This window comes from Engraulis encrasicolus, chromosome 18 (assembly GCF_034702125.1).
Source record: "Engraulis encrasicolus isolate BLACKSEA-1 chromosome 18, IST_EnEncr_1.0, whole genome shotgun sequence".
Classification (NCBI taxonomy): domain Eukaryota; kingdom Metazoa; phylum Chordata; class Actinopteri; order Clupeiformes; family Engraulidae; genus Engraulis; species Engraulis encrasicolus.
Window position 1 is genome coordinate 25560029 of NC_085874.1, and position 20955 is coordinate 25580983.

At 44.4% G+C, this 20955-nt stretch overlaps 1 protein-coding gene across 1 annotated transcript in view; it reads right to left on the reverse strand.

Moving 5' to 3' along the window:
• Window positions 1-342: 342 nt before the first annotated feature.
• ddhd1b (DDHD domain containing 1b) overlaps window positions 343-20955 on the reverse strand; it is a 28871-nt gene continuing 8258 nt past the window's right edge. The window contains exons 4-13 of the mRNA XM_063223325.1: window positions 19011-19158; window positions 18532-18641; window positions 16604-16710; window positions 14362-14609; window positions 12372-12447; window positions 10675-10824; window positions 8470-8534; window positions 5754-5932; window positions 3011-3283; window positions 343-1022 (exon numbers count right to left, since the gene is read on the reverse strand). Of these exons, the coding sequence (XP_063079395.1) occupies window positions 835-1022; window positions 3011-3283; window positions 5754-5932; window positions 8470-8534; window positions 10675-10824; window positions 12372-12447; window positions 14362-14609; window positions 16604-16710; window positions 18532-18641; window positions 19011-19158 (1544 nt within the window). The 3' untranslated portion in view covers window positions 343-834. The remainder of the gene's footprint in view (window positions 1023-3010; window positions 3284-5753; window positions 5933-8469; window positions 8535-10674; window positions 10825-12371; window positions 12448-14361; window positions 14610-16603; window positions 16711-18531; window positions 18642-19010; window positions 19159-20955) is intronic.

Sequence of the window (20955 nt, forward strand, 5' to 3'; positions counted from 1 at the left end):
GTCCGTTCTTTCCTTCGATTACATTGCCTCCACCAAAGTATTCAGAAATGTTCAACTTTTGAGGCTGCGACAAATCAATTAACCAATCAGAGACCATGTTCATGCATGTACCCCGGGCTGGACTGGCACAGAAAACAGCCCAGGTATTTTTTTTGGCATAGACCAGCCCCTCAAACAGTCCCCTGTATTTCCATGATAATGGGCACGATCGTGATGCAGCCGTGCTGCTTTTGCTAAGCAGCGTGCATGCGTACTTTCCCAGTTTGATGCATTCTGGTTGGAATTTTCTAACCACAATACATCAAACTGGCAAAGTGCACATGTGCGCTGCCTGGCAAAAGCAGCGCTGCTTCATCACGAACATGCCCATTGTGACTAGCTCAGTCCATCGTCTCTATGAAAGATAGACCAATGGGCTGCCTCGTCTAAATTTAGGGCTGGTCTTTCTGGAAAACAACAGGATCGGGCCCCTTTAAGGACTGTCGACCCACCGGGAAAATGCCCTGTATGCCAGATTACCAGCCCAGCTCTGCATGGAGTCAGACACGCGTACCCTCATCTGTGGGCGGACAGTGGCTGTGTGAACGAGGGATCAGAGAAGGGAGGGAAGGGAGGAAGGGAGGGAGGGAAGGGAGGAAGGGAGGGAGGGGAGGGGCCTGAGGTGCTGAGGGTTAAGACTCTGGGTTGGCGTCCTCCGTAGCCGGTTCCTCCGTCTCATTGGGCCGGTACCCTCATCTGTGGGCGGACAGTGCCAGTGTGAACGAGGGATCAGCGGTGGGAGGGAAAGAAGGATGGAAGGGAGGGAGGGAGGGGAGGGGCCTGAGGTGCTGAGGGTTAAGACTCTGGGTTGGCGTCCTCCGTTGCCGGTTCCTCCGTCTCGTTGGGCCGGTACATGAACGTCAGCAAGAAGAGCGCCACGTCCAGGGAGCACCAATAGGCTGTGTGCGACGTCACTGCTGACCAGTAGCGGCTCTCCACAAGGCCCTCCCGCAGCTCAAAGTCAATGCGCTTCTCCAGCTCCACTGCAACAAGGTAGAAAAGAGTATTCAAAGCAGAGTCTCTGTGCAGAACCACTGTCCAGGTGCTAGTGATGTGCAGTAAAAGTAATCCAAGTAAAAAGGGGATGAATCACCGCACACTGGTCTTCTTTGCTGGTAGTTTATTTGGTGAACAACGCGTTTCGCTGTTGCTTCATCAGGTTCACCGAAATGCGTTGTTCACCAAATAAGCTACCAACAAAGAAGACCAGTGTGTGCCATGCAGTGATTTATCTCCCCCTTCACAAGGTAGGAAAGAGTGTTTGACAACATCCACTTCGTAAAATGCATGATATTATAGGAAACTATAGTATTTTGACAAGGCAACAGCGGTTTTATAATATCGTACACACATTCGTTTTACATTTGAAGGTACTGCATGTTAGGTTTGTGTAAGAAATGTGCTAGTTTCCTAAGACCACAATTGGAAATGTTGCTCTAACTTTTAGATTAGGTTTCACACACAAAATGTATGTAGTATATACTATACAGTACTATGTCTATGGCACTGGAAGTAACTGATACTTTTTTCGAATGCATTGAATCAAAGGTGTCTGACATGACATGAAAAAGGCCCATTCCTGAAATTCCTATATCATAAAAAGTAGGGATGCACGATGTGAAAAATTTCGACCGATACCGATATTGATGTTGTGGTTTTGGTCGATAACCAATATTAACTGATACCGATGTTTTTTTTATTTTTTTTAAGAGATAACATTCAATACAGACTGACAATGATGCAAACAAACTGAAATTGTGAATGTCCTCTTATTTCCAAAACCACTTTTTTAACTCCCTGTGATAAATAGAGATAAAAAATAGAGACAAACTAGAAGACAAATAATGAAAGTCATCATCAAGTCCAATCTTTTAGAACCGTAACATATTAACAAAAAACATCGGTGTTAACATCGGCCCAGTTTAACCCATCCGACCGATGTCCGATGTGTTGAGAAATGTCAAATATCGGCCGATACCGATACATCTGGCCGATACATCGTGCATCCCTAATAAAAAGACACGTTGTGCTCATACTAGTGCATTCCACATGTTGGTCCAACACCCTAAAAAAGTACTTTTGTCACGTGACCAGCCTTGCATGAGGTAAATCGTTTTGCCCAACTTCGCAACAAATTTCTATTTCTAAACGAAAAAATGCTAAGCCGTGCCCAGACCAAATCCACCCCTACCCCCTAATCTATCAGTAAAGCAGCGTTTATGCAGCTTTTCAAGATCGAAACAAGCAAGGGAAATTGTCAAAATGTTGCCCACACCAAGCACAACCTTAACCCTAACCTGTCACATGGCATACAACTAGAGATGCACCGGATCCTGATTTTTAGGATCCTGCCGGATACCGGATCCACTGCTTAAGATCCTGCCGGATCCGGAACCGGATACCGGATCCTACGAAAGGGTTGAAACACATAGCCTACTCACACACGTGGGCCCTTTTTATCACGTTGGCTCAAACTATTTTGACTGAAAAGCCTCGGCTACCGGATCCTGGATCCTGCAACCGGATCCGGATCCTGTGAAAAACCCTATTATCCTGCCGGATCCGGAACCGGATCTTGGATCCGGTGCATCTCTACATACAACATGCGAAAACATGCAACAGCGTGAAACACGCACACGAAGACGGTTCGAATTGGCACTGTATTTAAAGGCATTCACATGATGCCATGTTGCTGAATGGAGATGTCAAGTAAGGTAGTGATGCGCACATCCAAGACGCAGCTGTAGGACAAAAGGGTCAGACAACTATGAAAATAAAGCTGAATGTACGCACACTTGCTCCCGTTTCGTTTTTTTTTTTTTTTTTAATCACTAAGTGAACGTTTTCTATGAAGTCTGATGAAGAGCGTGTAGCTCGAAAATGTGCACATGCTGAAAAAAATTTAAACGCAAAACGGGAGCAAGTGTGCAAACATTCAACTTTATTTTCATAGCTAAATGGAAATGCTCACATGTGGACATGTCGATGATTGCAGAGGTGGACTGTGACATTGCAGGTTCCACAGTGGCCTCCTCTCTCTTCTCCTCCTCTTTCCTCTCCTCCTCCGTCTTGTCTTCCTCCTCTCCATTGGCCCCGCCTTCCTCAGCGATCGCTCCGTTATCAGAGTCGGATGCCCCGCCCTCCAGGTCAGATGGCTCCTCGTCCAGACCGCTCACTTGGCCGCTGGAGCGTGAGAATCGCGAGAAGAGAATCTCGCCCAGGCCTTTGCCAATGCTGGCCGCTCCTGATGGGCCAGAATACACACAGACACACACACACACACACACACACACACACACACACACACACACACACACACACACACACACACCAACATGTCTTTAATATTTTGATGTCTTAATATTTCAAAGACATCAATGTCCTCTAATGTTCCATGGCACCTGCTGGATGTTATGTGATGTATGAATGTGTGAAGGTTTATGGTCAGGGAGGTGTAATCTCTTTTACCAAAGTATCTGTTCGTGGCTCAATGACGTGATCTAAGTTTTGCAGCTAAAAATGTCTATTTCTGGAAATTCAAAATGACGGACGATGGAGAAGATCCCCCTTTTCTTTATTTTTTTAAAACGTTTTCTTTTTTTTTGTGGGGGGAGGGCTTTTTTGGCCTTTATTATTATGGGACAGTGTGAGAGTAGACAGAAAATAATTGGGAGAGAGAGATAGGGCAAGGCCTGGAAATGACCAAGGCCTGACTTGAACTGGGGTCCCCGTGGGCAATGTAAGCCTAAATGTGGGGGGCTTAGCGCGCTGCGCCACAGCGCCCCAGAAGATCCCCCTTTTCATGTATGAAAAATGCCATTTTACCAGTCATAATGAATACTTAAAATTTCATGGTGTTGTTCAGTATTTGTGGAAAAGTTAACATTTGTGAATGGGCAGCATGAATTCTGGAAATAAACTACAAAAAATATTACACAGTGCACCTTTAATGTACTGCAATGAATATGCTTCTTAGATAATCAACTACAAAAAATAGTCCATACTAGTGGCATATTAGCCGTCATTGCACCACTCTTGAAATGTGCTACTACTAAAACGCCATCGACGTTTAAACAAGCACAATAATTACAGTAATCTTTGCAGCATTTGCCATGCCATTTGTCATTTTCACAAATACTGTACCTAGCAGACTGTAACGGCACGTAGTGTGTTGCACGCACGCACGCACGCACGCACGCACACACGCACACACACACACACACACACACTTTCACCTAGTACCTAGCAAACTGACCTAGCAGACTGAAACGGCAAGTTACAGGCAGCGTTTATATGCATTCATACGCAACTATATTAAATACATGACACACACACACACACACACACACACACACACACACACACACACACACACACACACACACACACACACACACACACACAGTCAAAGTACTGGTAGGGTAGTACGCAACTATATTAAATACATGACTGCATGCCTTTGCATGCACACACAACACAATCTGCTTGGACAGGACTGGCTATGGATGTGGCATCTGGGCCGTGGCTTTCACTTTCATCACATTTCTCTCTCTCTCTCTCTCTCTCTCTCGCTCTCTCTCTCTCTCTCTCTCTCTCTCTCTCTCTCTCGCTCTCTCTCTCCCTCTCTCTCTCACACACAGAAACACACTCTTTCACACACACACACAGACACACAGACACACGCACACGCACACGCACACTCTCTCTCTCTCTCTCTCTCTCTCTCTCACACACACACACACACAGAAACACACTCTCTCTCACACACACACAGACACACGCACACACACACATTCTCTCTCTCTCTCTCTCTCTCTCTCTCTCTCTCTCTCACACACACACACACACAGAAACACAATCACTCTCTCTCACACAGAGACACACGTACACACACGCATCCACACATTCTCTCTCTGTCTCTCTCTCTCTCTCTCTCTTTCTCTCTCTCACACACACACAGAAACACAATCACTCTCTCTCACACACAGACACACGTACACACACGCATGCACACATTCTCTCTCTCTCTCTCTCACACACACACACACACACACACACACACACACACACACACACACACACACACACACACACAGAAACACAATCACTCTCTCTCACACACAGACACACGTACACACACGCATGCACACATTCTCTCTCTCTCTCTTCCCCACCCTACCCGTCGTTGCCGTCTCTTCTTATCTGTCATGTACAGATCATGAGAACGTTCCCCTTTCCCTCCTTTTCTGCTCTCGCGCTCTTGCTCCTCTCATTGCTTTCAGGCTCTCTGTCCCACCTTCTGTTATCTCTCCTTCTCTCTTCCCCTATCTCTCTCTCTCTTTCTTTTACTTTGCCAGCTCACATTCTCTGTAGCTATACCATCTTATCCCTTCTTTTTATGCATCCAGCTCACTATCCATGGCGTTGTCTATTCTCTTTCTGCCATGCAATCTCTCTCTCTCTCTCTCTCTCTCTCTCTTTCTCTCTCTCCTGTTTCTTTCCCTCTTTCTGTTTGTTTCACTACCATTGTTCTGCAGTGTCCTCTGGTGTTGTTCTCTCTGTAGCTGACTGTGTCCCGCTAAGATTAAACATCTCTTTTACAAGGCCGACCAGGCTTAGGGGCAGCACAAGGCCAAGTGGCCGCACTGTTGCTGACGATGCCCCTTAATTTGCCCCTCCCTCCCTCTCTCTCTCTCGCTCTCTCTCTCTCTCACCCATGATGCTGGCCTTCCCCAGGTTGGTGATGGACTCCCCATAGTGCCTACGTGGCTGGGGAGGGGAGGTGCAGGGGCTGGGGATGCTCTCCGTGTCCGACACAGAGGCACTCTCCTTCAGCGGGTTCAGCAGCGTTGGACGGATCTGGTCATACGGCGTGGGGCTGGTCGTGTTGTACCTAAAAAAAGTCATTACATCAATAATTAAATATTTTTTGCAATTAATTTCATATTCATGATTTGCAATCTCATTAGAGAGGAGAGTACAGTGGAGTAGAGTAGTACCTTTATTGATCCCCAGGGGGAAGGGTGGGTGTTATACACCCTACTGGAGACATTGAGAATGGACTAGGTCCGAAACGTCTGTGGCTCCAATTTTAACCTCTGACTTCTCTTGTAAATTTTCGGCTACAATATACATTTTTCACACAAGCCTTGTGTGCGCCTCCTTTTTTTCATTACCTCATGTAATACACCTAATGCAAATAACGATCATTGCAACACACATTCACACACAAAACAGACATTAAGACAGGTCAAAGTCGGCCCTACCGTGGTGCAAATGGTAGGGCACTCATTTGCTATGCGGCCGACCCGGGTGACTCCCGGCCCGGGTCCTTTGCCGACCCTTCCCCAAATGTAAAAAAAAAAAAAAAAGACAGGTCAAAGTCGAGGGGGAAAAAAAGCCCAAACGTAAGTCCTGGGAATCGAGGTGGACAAAAAGATCAGAAAACTACCGTTCAGAAAACTACAACATCAATATTTTTATATATTTTTTGCTATTAACAACTATTGTACACAGTACAACAGCATTAGGCATTAGGGTGAAGTTGGGAATTTTACCTATAGTAGTCAGAGGTAAGTAAACACCTAAAATTACAAATATTATAAGTAATTGTGAAATCTACTAGTAAATTTTGAATGTACTGTACGTATGTTCATGCCTGATTCCAGACACCATTACCAAGGGAGTATTCATTGATGTTGTAAATTTGTTTTGTAAAACACAGCAGATAAAACACAAAATCAACTTGTATGCAACTACTGTACTTGTGCAGCGAATCATCTGCACAGGTGCACTGAAATGATCAAGAGCACTTCCTACAGTCATTACTATATACTATAGGGCACCTGTAACCAAGAGAGAACAGCTTTGACCAGGCCCGGGACAAAATAATCTGAAAAATATCCCCCCCCCCCCCCCCCGCCCATACATAAAATGCTATGGAGTCCCATTTATGACCCCTCCCTTTCCCTGTGCCCAGGACAACTGACCTGTTTGCGTTCAACCCCCCACCCCACCCCGTTGATGTGCCTGGCTGTAGGCCTACTTAACCAGGACATACAGCTACTCCAGGCTAACATATGGAGAGGAGAGAATGGGGAGAAGCCGAGATGGGAGGGGAATTCACATCTGTGTTATTTATGAGTGCAAGGGAAATCGGTGAGAGGGAAGCCGGCGCCGGGGGGAATGGAGGAGGCAAACAGGTCAGTCACCCGGGGCCCAGAAGAAGGGAGGTCTCAGAATTGGGACCTCATGTCATTGTACGTATTTAGAGAGAGTGGGGAAGTGGTGGGGGCTGAGGAGGCCTAGAATTGGGTTCTCATTACATTTTATGCATTGGTTGGAATGGGTAGGTGGGTGAGGGGTGGGGGGGCTTTCCTAGGCCCAGCCAAAGCTTTCAGCGGCCCTGCTGGGTAGAGAGAGAATCGGGGAACCGGAGGGAAACCAGCATGGCTGGACTGGCCATCTGACATACCGGGCATTAAATAGGGGCCCACGAGGCTGCGGGGCCCACCGGTGAGTCAGCTCTGTGCCCCTAATTATTAGGGGGGGGGCCCTTTGAGCCAAAAGTGCCCGGGCCCTATTCTCCCACAGTCCAGCCCTCGAAACTAGGGAAACAAACTGAAAAGTGTGTGTCTTCCAACTAGGGCATGCATTCCCTAAAGGCTACTTTTCACTTTTCACTGCTGCAAAGCAAAGCACATCTGCTTCTACTTGAAACCGCTCCAGAAATGTTGTACAGTAACGAGTACTGTACCTCTGTCTGGAGTCACTACACTACCAAGCCAGTTCTACTGCATTGGAATCAGGCAAGGGGGGAAAACTCTTACAGAGGACTTGGCACGGTACACAGTACACGGCACACACTCTGCCAAGCAACGATCAAGGACTGTGTCTCACTCACTCCAGCCAAGATGTACTACTCGAATACATCAGCATGGTAATGCGGTTTTTAGCCAGACCTTGAACTGCCATGATGCCATTAAGAAAAAAAAATAAACAGGGATGGATTAAGAAAAAAAATAAACAGAGATGATGACTTGTCAGATTGATACATGTACAGCATGTATGCCTTACTTTTCGAAGGTACATTCATACTAGGGCTGCAAAATATATCGAAAATGTATCACAATCCCGATATCAAGAGTGGCGATATGCGTATCGCGAAAATCAACAAATGCGCAAGAAGCCAGCCATGACCAAAGCCACGCCCCCCACACAGACCGACAAATTAGTGACAAGAAAAACACTCGGCTATACTTCTAAATATCGTTCTCGAGGTATTGCATGCTGTTATCGCATATTGATTTTTTCCTGATAACATGCATCCCTAATTCATACATAGTACTAGATGTATGTGCGTATTAATACACAAAATAGAATTAAATTCATTCAGTACACACACACAGAAGCACACATGCCATTACTCACCAGTGAATTTGAACAGGGGCAATATTACTGTAATGCTTCAATATCAGGGGCTCCAACCTGTAGGCCTAAGGACAAATTACAATCATCAATCATCCGGTCATCAAATATACATACAGGACATATGCATTAGAGTCATTTGATAACAAGGCTATTTTCTTCATTTCCTAACTTCTTCTTTTATTGTATTCAACATATGCAGTCATCACATCAGACATCAGAATCAGAAGAAACTTTAATTTAGTTGAATTTATTTGGTAGGGACAGATACATAGCATGTAGGTTGCATAACAGCCAAACAGCAAGCAACATAGCATTTATAGCCAAAAGCTAATTTCCAATGCCCGTCCACACACACACACACACACACACACACACACACACACACACACACACACACACACACACACACACACACACACACACACACACACACACACACACACACACACACACACACACACACACACTAATTCAGCCCGGCCTACACCCCACAAACACACACACATAAAAATCAACACTACCCCCACCCGCCCCTAGCCTGGTCCTGACCATCCCATAATACTACCATTTTATTTCATATTCATGGCCTGGAGGTTGTGTGATCTGACGCGATTGCAGGAAGCGGGAAGTTTACACTCAGTTATGGTTTGAAATGATTGGACAGCTCTCACCCAATCGCAGAGAGTTACTCAGCAACAACAGCGTAGACCAGAGCCATTGGCGCAGACGTTTACATCATCGTCACAAGCGTCCTCCCCCTTTTGCCCCCACGTGGGCCGCTTATTCGCTTATTGGCTGTTTTCTGGGGAGGGTTGGCCGGTCAGATCCATACCGCTCACATCGCTCCACAGAAAACAGGGGCCAGACTAACCCACCCCACCCAGCACACACACACACACACACACACACACACACACACACACACACACACACACACACACACACACACACACACACACACACACACCAACACACAACTAGGCCTACACCCACCCCAACACACACACACACACACACACACACACACACACACACACACACACACACACACACACACACACACACACACACACACACACACACACACACACACACACACACAACTAGGCCTACACCCACCCAACACACACACACACACACACACACACACACACACACACACACACACACACACACACACACACACACACACACACACATACACACACACACAAATCAGCAGTCCCCACCCAATGAGCACACACTCACATAGAAAAACAAGTACATCAACATGTATGACATCAACATCAGATTGACCTAGCCTAGGAAATGCTATGCTGTAGAAAAGAGATATATCCTCCGCGCGCCTGCACTTCACAATCTGTTGCGTCACGGGAAAGGACTGGTAGATAAAGGTAAAGAAAGGAGTCAACGGAGCCAATCGCAAACCACAACCTATGAGATATTAAGTAGGCGGTCTCCAGACCATATCTCAGTTGTGATGTGGTCTGGTGTGAATCAGGCAAAGGTTAGGGTTAGCTTAATGTATTTGTCTCCACAAGGGATCAATGTGCAGGGATCAATGTGGGAGTGTAGTACGGCATAGCCTTGACTACTTTGTATTTTACTATTATTATTACTATTGTCATTATTAGGTCTTCTATTCCTTTCCCTATATGTCAAATGTTCAATGTTAAATGTTAATTGTTATATTTATTACACTAATCACTTATTGTTATTGGTTTATCACTGGTCCATCACTGTCACTCACCAATGTTAAATGCTCAGTATTATTTATTACTTCATCACTTTACTGTTATTGGTCCATCAGTGTTACTTGTCCTGTCTTGAACTTTGATGTCAGTCTGTAAATGTCAGTCCTGTGAATGTCTATGTCCTTCATGGTATAGAGAGAGAAACGTAATTTCAATTTCCTTGTTTGACCTGTGCATATGAAGAAACTGTCAATAAAAGCTGACTTGACTTGACTTGACTTGGAGGTTGCAACACTACAAAAAGACATAAAAGGACAAACACAAAGCAGATAAAAGTAGTGGTAAATAAGAAATACAAGGATAGACAAGATACAGCCTCAGAAACACTGGATGTCCCAACCCACTGACCCTGCCCGATCAAGTCCATACTATCCCTGTATACCTCCGTATTTCAAGGATTGACCCACAAACCCACAACAAACTCTCTTTGCATTGAAGCAGCTGAGCTTACCACTGGGTCAGTTGGGTGAAAGACATTGAAGAGGCGTTGGCAGATGGAGGTGGGCAGTATGTGGTCCTGGGTGCCGTTGGTACCGGGCCTGATTCCTCTCAACGCCAGGAAGACAGCCAGCGGGGAGCCCATGCAGAAAAAGTTCTCCACCTGAAGAGAAACCAAACGGTAAGCATGCAGAACTGTAAAAACGAACATGAATTAAAGGTACACTGTGCAGGAAATGGTCAAAAAGGGTACTGCAACTATGCTGCTCATTGAAACTGGGCTGCCTATTGCCAAATTTGATCTTTTCATGAAAATTTAAGTAATAAACTAATATTTTCTAGCATGGCCCAAGTACAGTCATTTTTAAGCAAAAAATTGCTATTTCTTGAAATTCAAAATGGCGGACCATGGAGAAGATCCCCCTTTTCATGTAAGAAAAGTGCAATTTTTTCAGTCATAATGAATACTTAGAATTTTATGGCGGTGATAAGTATTCATGAAAAAGGTAACATTAGTGAATGGCTAGCATGGATTCTGGAAATAAACAACTAAAAATTTCACACAGTGTCCCTTTAAGTAAGGGTTAACGTTCGGCGAGAAGGTCGCTACCGTGGAATAGCAGCACGACAGAGAGAATCTTTAGACCCCGACGCGGAGCGGAGGGGTCTTGTTCTCTCTGAAGTGCTGCTATTCCACAAAGCGACCGACTCGCCGAAAGTTAACCCGCTTATTATATGGATATACTTAAATGATTCACACATGCGGGGACATTATTTAATGTTAAGATTGTTGCTGCGCAAAACAAAACAGTGCCGTTGTGGAACACCGCTAGGCAACAGCTAGCCAGGACAACAGGTGTTGTCTATCGCAGCAGCTGATTAGAGTGACAAAAGACCGGACCCCCTGCGGAGTGATATGAAACATTCGCTTTAGCCACTGACTTGTAGGCTACAAGCCAGTGGCTTTAGCAGTGAACGTCTTGTTGCCATTGACAGCGGTAGCCAGGACAACGGGTGCTGTCTATCACAGCAGCTGATTAGAGTCTTGTTGAAAAGTCGCTTTAGCAGTGAAAAGTCTTGTTGCCATTGACAGCGGTCTGTTATAGACCAACCCGTCCGTTATCGAAAAATAACAGACGTCCGAACGTTGGGGAGCCCCGTTGAAATGAATGGAGCATTCGACAGATGACGTCACAACCATATAATAAGATTAAATAACTACAGTCCATTATCTCCATTTAGATTTTTTTTTATGTTGTATTGTCTTGAGCACCTGCAAAAAACGTCTGCTTTTCGGAATACAAATAAAAGGGAAATGGTGAGCATGCAGGAGTTTTATACTTTTTTTTCTGATGGCGAGCAGTAGGTCATTCCCAACACACCTGCCAGCCTAGGTATAAAAAAAACCCCACAAATCCCAAGTTGTATATACTGTACATACAGTGTGCACCTATACACACAGACTTTGTCCATATCTGCAACACACACCTCTAGGTAATTAGTAGTGAGGAACAGAGGGCATGAAAAAATACATTTTGTATACAAGAGAACTCTGCATCCATATGATGGTGCAGCAGCACCGCTGGAACACTTCTTCAATGCTAGTAACAGAGTTAGAGATCATAGTCGCATGCTGAATGTCTCAGGGGGGCCGTGTGTGTTTGTGTGTGTGTGTGGGGGGGGGCGGTTGTCTAAATCAGCCTGCTGTACCTTAAACTTCAGGGCAGGAACAGCCACTGAGGACGACGTCTGCAGACCCAGAAATTGGTCCTCCAGGTCCCTCAATCTACACAACATAAGGTACACATATAAATAACATAGAAATACAGTTGGACACACACACACACACACACACACACACACACACACACACACACACACACACACACACACACACACACACACACACACACACTCTCTCTCTCTCTTTCTTTCTCTCTCTCTCTCTCTCTCTCTCTCTCTCTCTCTTTCTCTCTCTCTCTCTCTCTCTCTCTCACACACACACACACAGCACAGCACAGCACAGCACAGCACAGCACAGCATTTATGTTTCCAGATATGTGTCTTTTTTTCATTCAGCTGACATTTCCTCCGCTCAAACGAACAAATATGTTGCATGCGACATGTGTGTTGATAGCAGGGGGCATTAGTGCCTGCTCCCTTTGTTTCATGTATTGTTGTCTGCAGTCCATATGGCAAGAGGCTTTTAAAGGGAAACACTGGAAATGTAGGTCTGATTCACGTCATTGGTCTGATTTATCAACATAATCTGATTCTGCACAGCAGGGATTAGGACATCAGCAGTACAGCTCTACAAATAGCCGCACATTTACAGGCGATAAATATAGAGAATGACAACAGATGTATAGCAAATAACGTTCTTGGCCTTGGCCGGTGCTCAAACGGCTAAGGCACCACACTGATATACAGGGCCGCTGACAGCTTTGGCTGGGCCCGGGACAAAGACACATGAAGGGGCCCCAAACCCAATACATACAATGTAATGTGGATACAAATTATGGGCCCCCTCTCTCCTTGGGCCCGGGACACAAGACCCCTTTGTCCCCCCTGTCGGCGTCCCTGCTGATATACACTGAGGACCCGGGTTCGATTTCGATATGACCTCATCTCTCGATCCTTCTCTCGATCGCCTCTCTCTCCCACTACATTCCTGTCAACATCTTCACTGTCCAATCTCAAATAAAGGCATAAGCTCAAAAAATACATATTTATAAAAGCAAATTATGTTCTGTACATTGGCAATGATGTTAATTGATGTATCATATTGTTAAAAAAAAAGAAATCAATGGATTCGGTCAATACATGACTCAGGAGCACTTTTTTCCCCGATAGTGACCTCTTGCTCAAAACCAAAGGTGTAGTCTACTAATTTCATCAGATAATGGCCAAGATAAGCTGAAATCCTTTAGACTAAATGACTGCATTTTTGCCAAGGATGCAGTCAGCAAAAATGCAAAGAGTAGCTGATTCTAGGAAACTGTAGAAAACAGACCACCATGACCATAGATTAAGCTTACCTAATGCATTGATTGTTTTGTTGTCAGCCCCATGTCTTTGGGCCTGTTCATGTGAAAATGGTGACCAGGACCGCTGACAGCTTTCGCTGGGCCCAGGACAAAGTAATCTGAAAGGGCCCCCTACGCAATACACACAATGTAATGGGGACCCAAATCTGGGCTCCCTGTCTCCCTGTGCCCGGTACAACGTACCCCTTTGTCTCCCCCTGTCGGCAGACCTGATGGTGACCATCCCCTTTGCATTGGAACGAGTGGATCAGTCAGATTGCTGCCGTCCTCTCCTGAATCATATGTATTATGTGCTGAGTGTGCCTTTCAAAGAAGAGGGATAGCCTGAATGTTGCCACCCCCTATTGACTGTGGACTATGTATTTATTTTGATTTGTATTGTTTACTGGGACAGAGGTGGACCGCAAAGATTTATGAGATTTTGACGAGGGTCCCAAGTTAGAAAAGATTGGTAAGTTAGGAACTCCCGATCTAGCGTTCTATATATCCATGAAGACAGACCACCCGAATTCCGTACCGTGACGTATGTCGCCTACGGGCACCCCACTACTATGTCTTTATATCACGTGACAAACTTTCGGTAAAGATCGCAGCTTATCTCAACCTGTGTTACATTTGGTCTTTGATCTCTGGCATCCATACTTTACACGTACTTGAGGCGCGTGAGCCGTAGTTGCTCCATCAGCCGGCGTTCCTCAAAGTCGGGTCGCGCCGCCTCCAGCTGCTCTTCCACCATGTGGTGGAACCGGACCGGATCCCAGCCCGTCATGATGTCATAGGTGATCACGCAGCCCAGCGAGTGCGACACGATGGACACCTTGCCATGCTCCTCGAACTCCGGGTTGCGCTTGCAGAAAAGCGTGTAAAGCCTGTTCAGTTCCTTGGTGAGACCTCTGGTGATCTACGGCAGATTTCAAACCAGAGAGACATACAGTGAGTGAATGTTTAGTCTTTTTTGTCAAGCCAACAAATCTTTAAAGGTACACTGTGCGGGAAATGGTCAAACATGTACTGCAACTATGCTGCTCATTGAAACTGGACTGCCTATTGCCAAATTGGTTCTTTTCATGAAAGTTTACTAAGTGATAAACTAATATTTTTTTAGTATGGCCCAAGTCATTTTTGCAGCTAAAAATGTCTATTTCTGGAAATTAGTGAATGGGTAGCATGAATTCTGGAAATAAACAACTAAAAATCTTACACAGTGTACCTTCAATGCAATCCAAAAGAGATAGTGTTCAAGTGGTCCAAGGGATTGCTTGAGCATCTGTTTGGCTTCTGCACATAGTTTACGTTTGGATTATCGACAAGGACTTTTGGAAAGGTAGAAATTCTCAGACATGATTTGGTAACACTACAATAACGGTGTACTTTACAGCTTTATTGACAGTGAATAATGTATAAATGCTTAGTTAAATAATTCACTATTTATCCACAAAACCTGTTAAAAATGTTTGTAAATCATTAGGGATCGTTTCACTGTGCAGCCATAGGCCAGCTTTCTAATGTGCACATATTTACCGATGTTGACATAATATTCCTAAATCATTTACGAACATTTGTAAATGTTTTGTTCATAATAAGTTACTAACTTGATGAGTGTTGATAACGCTTTAAAAATGTACCACGTTATTATAAAATGTTACCCAACGTTTCAATAGCCCATTCAATGCTTCAAGAGACAGTATTCTGACCAAATGGTTGATATGCTATATTCGGTGGAGAAATGGCAGGCCCAAGAGCCTGTTGGCTGTTGTGTCTATGGTAACAAATGTCATGGCTGCCTCAATGTCCAGGAGATATTTTTGGTGTCTGACACTTCAACTACTCCACTGATCACCCTTTGGACTCCCAGAATAGACTCCAGCCCACAGTCCTGGTGTGCAATGATATTCACACCACGTGCCAGCAATTGCTTCAATGCTACTGACTAACCTTACCTAGTGTTGAGTTAGTAGTTTATTTCCAGAACGTAGGTTATCTTTTTCATGCATATTTAGCATCATCCTCGATTTCTAAGTATTTATTATAATTCGGAAATGTGTACTTTTCATACATAAAGGGTGGCTCTTCTCCATGTCTGCCCTGATGAATTTCCAGTAATGGGACATATTTTGCCTGCACAATGTACTGTGTTGTGGTCACACTAGTGCATATTAGTTCATTACATTAGTTCATTAGTTCATGACTACTTCGTGTGTGTGTGTGTGTGTGTGTGTGTGTGTGTGTGTGTGTGTGTGTGTGTGTGTGTGTGTGTGTGTGTGTGAGAGTGTGTGTGTGTGAGTGTGTGCCCGTGCGCGGGTCTAACCTCGCGCTTGTGCTTGTGTGGTGTCTGTGTGTAGTGTGTGTGTGTGTGTGTGCGTGTGTGTGTGTGGTGTGTGTGTGTGTGTGTGTGTGTGTGTGTGTGTGTGTGTGTGTGTGTGTGTGTGTGTGTGTGTGTGTGTGTGTGTGTGTGTGTGTGTGAGTGTGTGCCCGCGCGCGGGTCTAACCTCGTGCTTGTGAAAGGGGCTGGAGTAGTGTTCAGCATATCTCTCATTGTGTGCACTGTGCACGTGTGTGTGTGCGTGTGTGTGTGTGTGTGTGTGTGTGTGTGTGTGTGTGTGTGTGTGTGTGTGTGTGTGTGTGTGTGTGGGTATGTGTGTGTGTGTGTGTGCGTGCGTGTGCGTGCGTGCGTGCGTGCGTCTAACCTCATCCCTGTATAAGGGGCTGGAGTAGTGTTCAGCATATCTCTCATTGTGTGCACTGTGCACGTGTGTGTGTGTGTGTGTGTGTGTGTGTGTGTGTGTGTGTGTGTGTGTGTGTGTGTGTGTGTGTGTGTGTGTGTGTGTGTGTGTGTGTGTGTGTGTGTGTGTGTGTGTGTGTGTGTGTGTGTGTGTGAGTGTGCTTGCGTCTAACCTCATCCCTGTACAAGGGGCTGCTGTAGTACATGATGTCCATTGCACTGCTGTTCAGCATGTCCCTGAGGCCTCTCACTTTATCTGGCGTGATGGAGTCCACCGTATCTGAAGCACAACATATGGCCCCAACATCAGACACTTTCCTATGCTTCATTTAAAAAAACAGTCCATCCTTGTTTGATTTTCACATATTTCCAGTATTTCCAAGCATTATTCATGAATGTGCATATCATTTTCTTCTCAGTGATTTTAGTACTTGGATCAGAATTATAGTCACTGGAAGTAAATGGGAGCATTATCATCAAGCCACAAGTGATCACAGGACGGGACAGTGTTTCCCATACATAGAGGAAACTATGGCGCACCGCTGTTTAAAAAAAAAAAATCGATTTCCGTTTTTTTTAAAACTATTTAAAAAACGATATCCTTCGCATTTTCCTCCTGGAGTAAATATATCCTATAGAGAAAATCAGGAGTTCTTGAAAGACAAAGGGATCAAAAGCCTATAGTGAAGTTGTTGTAGTTAATTTGGGTTTGGGAGCAATAAAAAAGGGACAGTTGGGAAGAGTTTACTGACACTGGCCAGACTTTGTTTTATAGTTGTATGATAATGAGTTAGGGGCAAGCCTTCATTGACACAGCAGAGGAGACATTGGGCTGCATATAGAAATGAATGTGTAATGAATGTGACATAAATGTGTAATATTAGACATAAATGTGTAATATGTAAATGTGTAATATGTTGTTCAGCCCTTTTACTGGGAGGAATTTTGAAAAACTGGCCCTGTGACTAGCACCCCTCATGTAGAATGTGTACGCCTATGTGTGTGGGGAAAAAGGCATAGCCTACTCCCTTAGACCCTTTTTGTCTGTGCGTTAAGAATTTCACAGTGCTCCTAAATTCTTTTCTGTGCTCCTATTTTTGTTTTATTTTTTTTCATTGCATAGACCCCTGCATGAGGGATGAATGGAAGTGTGTTGTAAACAGGAATTCACTGTACTGCATTTTTTTAAATATAAATGACAATGTACTAGTATACATTTCAGGGGTAAAATCTTCTGTAATTTTCTCAAAATATAAATGGCTAACATGTAGGCCTATAGTTTCTCCATGCGCCAGTGTCATACTGTACTCATTGTTTACGCCAGGTGAATTTCCACGCCCAACCCAACACCCCGCCCCGCCCCCCAACAACAAATTCCGACTGCCCCCATAGTTTCCAAAATTTCTCTGGGAAACACTGCAGGATTAAATAGCTATTTTGCACTGAGGAGAATTTTACATTCATTTTAAAGTGCATTTGATTGTTTTGTTTGCTCCCATAGACTTGCATTGCTTCGCTTAATTTGGATATACTAAACAATGCAAAAACTAGGCAATGCAAGCACATAGATGAAAATTATATACACATTCATGAATAATGCTTGGAAATATTGCAATGCGATATGTGAAAATCAAAAAGGGTGGACTGTTCCTTTAACAACATTCATGAAATTCATGCAATACAGGTGTTGCAACTTCTCAATTTATCAGATTTACATGTAAGGGATATCTTTGAGCATAGTTGTAAAATGAAAGTATACAATGAAGGTGTTACTACTCAAGTAATCAAATTCACAAGTAAGGCCTATTTGGGTATAATTGTAAAAACAACAATTATCATAGTGTTTTCTTATTTCGTATATTTTCAGCCTTTCTCATAATGTTTTTTGTTCTTTTGTATAATTTTCTTTTCCCCTATGACACCAACCAAATTGCCTTTGTTAAAACATGACATTTTAAGGATGCCCAGTGTTGAATATTGATCATTGATTGACTATACCCAAATGACGAATTTAGAAAATAATCAAAAGAGCAGTCAACCACAAATAAGAAATAACCCTCTTATGCAAGGACCCTATTGAGCCATAATAGCTGTTCGATACCTCCATCTAGGGACAGCTTGGATCTCCACTCAACGGGCAGGAACTCGACATGCTCAGTGGTGCGATCCGAGAAATGCTTCTCCTCCATCTTGCGAGCCGCATCACGCATCCTTGATGTAGGACATAAGTAGAGAGCACACAAGTATACACACACAAGTATACCCACACACACACACACACACACACACACACACACACACACACACACACACACACACACACACACACACACACACACAAACACACACACACACACACACACACACATTCATTCTTGTTTACTAAAAGCAATCACCATCAACCTTGAAGTTATGTCTTAAGGAGTTACTATAGTCACAATTCTCTCTGCCCCCTCTGTCACACACACATATACGTGTGTGCACGCACGCACGCACGCACGCACGCACGCACGCACGCACGCACGCACGCACGCACACACACACACAGACCCTGTATACAGTATAAAGCAAGGTGCTCACATGCTGGTGTTCCGGATGATGCGTCCCTGGTCCATCTTCTGGCCAATCCCGTGCACCACGAAGACGATGTGGGTGGTCTCAGGGGGCGTGTCCTCAGGGGCCGCCTCCTCCACGTAGCCACGGTGAAGTCGCGTCCCGCTGCTCGAGGCTAGGGGGCGAGAGTCAACAACACTCAGTTCAAATGCACACTGAACACAAAGACTCAACTACACTGGCCCTATCGTGGCCAACTGGTAGGGCACTCGACTGCCATGCGGCTGACCCAGGCTCGATTCCCGGCCCGGGTCCTTTGCCGACCCCTCCCCATCTCTCTCCAGATTCGCTTCCTGTCCACCTCTCACACTGTCCTATCAAATAAAGTCGAAAAAAGACCCCAAAAAATCTAAACAATAAAATAAAATAAAAAGACTCAACTACACTGTTAACTTTGCAAGCACAAGTATAGCCTCTTACTGCAGATGGGCCTGTCGACGACGGGCCTATTCATGCTTTACTGAAGACACTCAACTATAACATAACAACATTGCTTTGACAATGCAGAGAGTCTTACGTAACTGATTAAGACTTGGTCATTACCATTTTGGGGCCAATAAGGTTATAATAGAGGATCTGGGCTAAGGGTGTAGCCTCTTAGAGCAGATGGGGCCGCCGGCGGGCCTATTCACTATTTGCTGAAAATACTCAACTACATCATAACATCATCGCTATGACATTACAGCCAGCCTTAAGTAACATATTATGACATAGCCATTACAATTTTAGTGACAGTAAGGTTATAACATAGGCTCTGCGCTAAGTCGTTAAGTCGCTAAGCAGAAGTGAGATGAATTAATTGGCAGCTGGCTTCGTCAGTGTGTGGTTCTCCTAACTACTTCCTGAGTACATCCTAGCTGTCTCCCTCCATCACCTGGCCCTAACTGGTGATAATGAAGTGAGATCTCCAAAGCGTCTGGCTTGTAAGCTGCTAATTAACTGGGGAGCCACATAGTGGCAAAGTCAACAGCCGAAAGGGTAACATTTAAGTAACAGTGGCTTAAAATCTTTATAGACACTTTGTAATTAACTAATAATAATAAACAAAACTTTACAAATGTTTGTAAATGAGTAAGAAATACTATTTTTCTAAGACAATAGACACAGCGGTAGTCCTTGAAGTTTGGTCTCCAAAGAGCAAAAAGATGAAGCCACTGCATACAGAAGTGTCAGACTGGCAAACAAGCAGCAAACTCATCCAACAGGAGCAGACTCCTAGCCTGAGCCTGACCATCCCATAATACTACCATTTCATTTAGTACGGAGCCAATCTTTTGGAGGAAGTACGTAGGATGGCGCGTGAGGCTAGCCGACTCACACGCCGATGTGAAAATGTAGGTTGGTTCTTTAAACACTTTATATGTTTTTTAATTAGTTCATTAAAATAAGTTAATAAAGTGTTTTTAAAGTGTTTAATTTTAAAGTCAAAATACAAAAATTTAAACAATGTCTCAGGGTGCATGCATATCCTTCACGCTGTGAAGTTGTGTCCCGTTCCTCGAGGCTACATCGAGAGACGTCAAAAACGCTCAGTTCAAGTGTACAGTCAACACAAAGACTTGCTTACCACACACACACACACACACACAGAGTACTAGAGGTGCCACTCTGCACCACAGACAGCAGGCCCTCAAGGCTCAGACTCTGCTCATAACACTGCTCACCTTGCAAGCACAAAGTCAAGTTACACACTTCCAAAGGTGTAGATCAGATGCAGGATTTAAAAACAAGTTTAAAGGGACACTGTGTGAGATTTTTAGTTGTTTATTTCCAGAATTAATGCTACCCATTCACCAATGTTACCTTTTTCATGAATACGGTTCTTTTTTTTAGTTCATGATTAATGGTGCACTGGGAATATTAAACAATATTTATATAACTGCAGTTATAAAGTGATGATGCGCAAGTTGAA